Source organism: Arachis stenosperma, chromosome 3 (assembly GCF_014773155.1).
Source record: "Arachis stenosperma cultivar V10309 chromosome 3, arast.V10309.gnm1.PFL2, whole genome shotgun sequence".
NCBI lineage: Eukaryota > Viridiplantae > Streptophyta > Magnoliopsida > Fabales > Fabaceae > Arachis > Arachis stenosperma.
The window spans coordinates 6,668,234-6,674,576 of NC_080379.1; the positions used below are offsets into that span (position 1 = coordinate 6,668,234).

General features: G+C 35.5%; 1 protein-coding gene across 1 annotated transcript; it reads right to left on the reverse strand.

The window, feature by feature from the left end:
• Nucleotides 1-1,554: 1,554 nt before the first annotated feature.
• Nucleotides 1,555-3,851, reverse strand: LOC130965400 (elongation factor 1-alpha). The gene is given in 3 exon segments (XM_057890166.1): nt 1,555-1,880; nt 1,883-1,938; nt 3,847-3,851. Coding segments are annotated over 3 exon segments (387 nt in total).
• Nucleotides 3,852-6,343: the final 2,492 nt, after the last annotated feature.

Consider the following 6,343-nt stretch of genomic DNA (forward strand, 5'->3'; position numbering starts at 1 on the left):
CATCTAGTTCAACATAAAACACACAATCACACAATCAAAGCTTCATATAACACAACCGAAAAACAAAAGAAAATAACAAAGCAACAACTAAATGTTCTAATAAAGTAAGTCTAAAACTGAAATCCTCCAATATCTTCATCTTCCATGGCATCAACATCATCATCTTCACCATCTTCATCAGAAACATCATTTGTTTCAGACATTTTGTATTTTCGTCCCTAAATCAACAAATCAACAAACCAAATAATTAATTTAGCAAAGTTATCCAGAGTTTCAGATTTCAATAAACTAAACTAAACTAAACTAAACTAAACTAACATTTCAGATTTCATAAATTCAGATTTCAGATTTCAATATACTAAATTAAACTAACATTTTAGATTTTCTAAATTCAGATTTCAGCAATCAATAAACTAAACTAAACTAACATTTCAGATTTCCTAAATTCAGATTTCAGATTTCAATAAACTAAACTATAATAAACTAACATTTCAGATTTTCTAAATTCAGATTTCAGTTTTCAATAAACTAAACTAACATATCAGAGTTTTAGTATTTCAGATATTCAGATTCATTAATAAAAAACATCAAAGTAACTAACAGTCTAACTGTCCAAGTATCTAACCCCAGAGCTTATTGAGTAATCCATATTTTATCATTCATTAACAAATATGTAACTATCAGATATTCAGATTCATTAATCCATATTTCGTCATTCATCACACCAGAATTCAAACTAAAAAAAATTTAAAAAGTTAATTTCAGAATCAAAATGGCAGAAATCATACCATTATTCAACTACCAAAATTACAGATTAAACTCACACTAACAAGTAACAACTACGAAATGCATCAATTGATTCAATTCAGTGACTAATTTATTTTTAAACATACCTGAAGGCTGAGATGGCAGAATGAAGTAGGCTCAGCTGAGTAGCTGACACTGGTGTTCACGCGTTGCTGTACTGTGCTCCACGATGACCGACGGAATTGTGCTCCACAACGACCGACGGAAGCGTGTCTGACACTGGTGTCGCTGTGTTGTGCTGACTGATGTACTCCACGAATCTGCGTTCTTCGATGCAGAACAGGGAGCGAGAAAGTGAGAGTGTGTTGAGCTGAGTGAGAGAGCAAGAGTGAGAGAACGGTGGTTTGGGGAACGGCGAACGACGAACGGCAGCGACAGATCGGGGACGGACGGCGGCAAGGGATGGACTGTTGACGATGAAACGCGAAGAAGAAGAGAGCTTGGAGAAGAGAAGAGAGTGAGTGCGAGTAAAGGGGATTTAGGGTTAGCTGGGTTAGTGGATTGCTCCCTTGCAGCCTTTCTTTTTTTTTTCTTTGCCCAAAACGGGCCGTTATGGCAAAAAACCCAACCAAAATAAAACTCGCTGACTCGTGAATAAACTCGCGAGTTTGACCGAGTTTATCCGAGTCTACCCGAGTCTACCCAGAAACGAGTTTGTGTCCGAGTTAACTCGATTCCACTACCTAAACTCGTAAACTCGTACGAGTTTACGAGTTAACTCGCGAGTTTGACAACAATGCGCACGGTTCATTTGGCAGCTTTCTTGGCAGCAGATTTAGTGATCTTAGCAGAAGCATCCTTCTTCTCAACGCTCTTGATGACACCAACAGCAACAGTTTGACGCATGTCCCTCACAGCAAACCTTCCAAGTGGAGGGTACTCAGCAAAAGTCTCAACAACCATTGGCTTTGTGGGAATCATCTTCACCATACCAGCATCACCATTCTTAAGAAACTTGGGCTCCTTCTCGAGCTCTTTGCCAGAACGCCTATCAATCTTGGTCTGGAGCTCAGCAAACTTGACAGCAATGTGTGAGGTGTGGCAGTCAAGGACTGGAGCATAACCTTGGCCTGGCCAGGGTGGTTCATGATGATGACTTGAGAGGTGAACCATAAGATAAGATAATAAAGACTAAAATTATAATTGAATTTATGTATTTTATTAGACTGAATTTGTGGATCATAAAACTTTTTTATTGTTGTTATGGACTAAAGTAAAAGAGCAGTTTAATATTAATTAAGATACCGTACAATTAAAACAAAATAAAAATTCAATATATACAAACTTGATAAATAAATCACGTATATAAATACATCTTAAATAACATGACAATTAATTTTTTGAATATGTTCTATTGCTGCATGAAGGGAAAAAAATATAGTTAGAGACTTCATAAGGGGAAAAAAATAAGAAAAAGAAAGAGAGGGTTTAGGTACAAAGGTAACGAGTGTTAATAATGTAACCTAATGTATGATTCATAATTTACAGGTCTACGTATTAATCAAAACTAACAAATCATAATGACCGAAGAAGAAAAAAAAATAGAACATTAAATACAAGATTAATACCTTTCCACAATACTTTGTTACAAAAGCAAAATAATAACAGATTCAGCGTGAAATTGTTGAAATGAAACAGAATCAAAAGATTACTTTCAAAGAAAAAAAAAACTAAAGATATCAAATTATAACAATTGTAAAAATGAAAAACGCTTACTTGAAAGAAAAAAAGGTTAATATCTAACAATACTCTAATAATTTATGAGTGCATGCATTATTTTAAATAAAAAAAGTCAAGCTTGTAGAATAAAATAGTTCTTAAATTAGATATGAATAAGAATTATGATAGAGTTAAGTGAAATTTTTTATGATTTATTATGGAAAGGAGATTTTGATGTTAGATGAATTTTGTGGATCAAAGAACTAGTTTTACTGTTTTTTATTCTATACTTGTGAAAGGTCAATTCAATGACTTCTTTAAAGGTAAGGTTCAGAAAAAAAGTTTAATCTTGAAAGAAAAATTTATTGTTAGGAGGTGAAAGACATGTTCTGATTAAACACTTTATTCTGTTTTAAGTTATTTGACTCTCTTTTAGATGAAATTTATAGGATTTTGACACAATTCTAGTGAGAACAAAGAGGATCAGGAAAAAAAAATGACATGAATTAGTCAGGACAAAATGATAAGACTCAAGAGAAAAAGTAGTTTAACATTTAAGGACTTGCGAGCTCAAAATATGGCTCTATTGGAGAAGCAATTCTAGAGAGTGACCGTTAGGATTAACGCTCTTATTAGTTGAATGCTAAAGGGTAAACACTTCATATATAAATCACCACTAACGATTAAAAAAAGGGGTAAACTCATCCTGGGAATGGCAGATCATTTTGGAGGGTCAAAAAGTAGTGAAAAATGTTTGAGGTGAAACATTGGGTCAGGAGAAGAGATTAACATTTGGCACGATCCCTGGTTCCCCCCACCTCCCCCATACCCATATCATATCAATCTCAGCAATCAACCTAGCAATAATAGTTTTGTAAGAATCAATAGAGTGAAAGATCTACTAATCTCAGATAGAAGATGGAACAGAGAGATTTAGGAATCAATTTTTTTCCTTGGAATAAGCTCTTGAATCCTCTCCATTGAGCTGAATGACGATGGGAATGACTCTGTGAGCTGGGCTTTGAACTCGAAAAAGATGTATGATGTAGCATCTGGTTATCTGGTAGCATATAGCTTCACACACGAGTCAATTGAACAACTCTCTGCAATTATGCAAAACTCTATGATTTGGAGGAAAAATTGGGGACTAAAGTTGTTAACAAAAATTAAAATATTTCTATGGAGATCTGTGCGTGAAATATTAGATGTTCTTAGTCTCATTTATCAATTGTTCCATTCGATGCCGTTGTTGTGTCTCATGCAAAACAGCGCTGGAAACCATCACCCATTACTTTCAGTGGTGCGACCCTACTCAGAAAACTTGAAATGAAGTGGATTCGAATTTGACACCTGTAACATCCTAATTATCCTGAGCCTTACCTCATGCCGTAAAGCAAAGATTAATCAGATGCCACGACAATTCTAAGGCTATATATATATATATATATATATATATATATATATATATATATATATATATATATATATATATATATATATATATATATATATATATATAGGAGGAATAATAATTCTAGAAGCCCGATGAAAAAAAAAAGATTAAATACAGAATTACAAAGCACAAACGTTCACACGAAACTACAAACTTAAGGCACAAGATAAAGGTAAAAGATAACGAAATATAAGAGTATAATGATCATAAGATACTAGACACAGCCCGCAGAGTTTAGGTCGACTAGTTAACTACTGACATACAGAGTGTTAAAAATAAAACAACTTATACAGAATATCTCTCATAAAGTAAGCCTCTAAGGCAAAATAAAATATAAAAGTGAGAGAACTAATAAAAATAAATTAAGAGACTCCGAAACATGATAAAGGTCCTCCGCTCTGTCACCATCAAGCAACTCACTGAGGTGGGTTGCGACCTGCATCTGAAAAACAACAGAATATGGTATGAGAACCGGAGGTTCTCAATATGGTAACAATGCCCAGTAATGTAAGATATAAGACCCCGGAACGCCAGAGGCAATCCTAAAGCTTCATATCAATACAAGATTCAAGCTTAAAGCATAACTAAAATTAAAACCATAACTTTAGAACTTAACATATAAAATAGGGTAAACTATCTTAAGGGATTTCTAACTATCAGCTCACCACTATCCCACAGTCTTCACCAGCCTAACCGCCATGCGATCTCATCCCCACCTCCTACCGAGTCTCCTCAATCCTAGTAGAAAAGCACAATTAATTACAATGCAAGTAAAATACAAGTATAGGCATATATGTCAAGTAATTCAAATAGGCAATTAGGCATGTTATACAATCAGGCATACAATTCAAGTCGGCAAAGTAAGCAAGCATATAAAAGATGCATATGATGAATGTCTGTCCTATAGACTGTGATATCACATTGTTGGTTCAACTGCCAACCCGACACATCTCCATGGAGATGTCGCCCTTCGGAATCATAATGGGAACCCCCGAGATATGGTGCTTGGAACACCGTCCAGGATTTTGTGCCTGCACTCTCTAGTGATCCGAAGGTATGTGAGCGGGATACTGTTGCCACGGACCTCACATCTCAACGTAAGCAAGACGAACCACCGCCCTTACGCTGCCGCCGCTACCTCAACAGGCGGGATCTAACCAAACCGTCCCTGCCAGGCGCATAGCGGCTCAACAATCTCAGTATAAAACAGTGATTCAGTAGTTTTCAGAAATTATTTTTCAATATATCATGGATCTATCACTCTATTCAGAGTCCCAAACTCCTCTCAACCACTGCAAATTCATAATTTCCATTCCAAGCTCATTAGTTCATCAGTCTCTCAATCCATATACTATTCTACCTTCTCACTCCACCAAATCGATCCTCAGTACACCAGAAACCTAAGTCTCCATTCTCTAACTTTTCAAGGTAATACCAACTTAAATCTCCTAGGACCATTCCTATGTTATGATACCCGAAAATAAACCAATGAGTCTTATATAAGTGTCACAAAAGTTTACAAGCTTGTCTAAAAGATAAAACAGTTGAAAACAAATTTTTTATTGAAAAATAGGGCAGTGTGCGTACGCAAAGGGGTATGCGTGTGCATGCCCAGAAGAATTTTCAAGACATGTGCGTACGCATATAGGTGTACGTACGCACAAGAAGTAAATATTTCTACTATGTTCATCCGCACAAGGCGTGCGTAGGGTGTACCTTCCAACGTGTGCGTGCGCACAGCTTGTAAATTTTCGTTGGTTGTGTGCGCGCACAGGGCGTGCTAGCGCTCTCAACAGCAAGCCTTGCCCTGTGTGTGCGAGCGCACATGAGTGTGCGTCCGCACACTTTCAAAAACACACAGGATGTGCGTGTGTACAAGGCTATGCGTGCGCACACAAACCAGAAATCACAAATTCTGCAACATTCACAGAATTCAGATTTCAACACCAAACTTTCAACGATCATATCTTTTTTTACAATATTTATATTTCCACAAAATTTAAACCATTTTAAAACTTGTTAAATTATCTTTCATTTGATATAAAAATCGTTCAATTTCGAAAACTATACCTCAAGATATAATCCGTCAAAGTTCACTAAAAATCTATTTTTATCAAAATTCACCAAGTGCTCAAAACTTCAAAATTTACAACGAAATCAAATCAAAGCCTAGCCCATCTCACCATAAAACACTACTAAATATTATAATTTACCCTTCCATCATATTTCGATCAATTCAACACCTCTATCAATGAATTTCACCTTTATAACTCAACAATTCCATGATTTGCATATCAATAATCAATAATAACAACTTGCACCAAATCCCACTAGTCATAAGTTTCATTTATCATACCTCATCATAATTTTCATCTCAACACATCAAAACTATCACAAGCATTAACATCATCACACATTATCAAT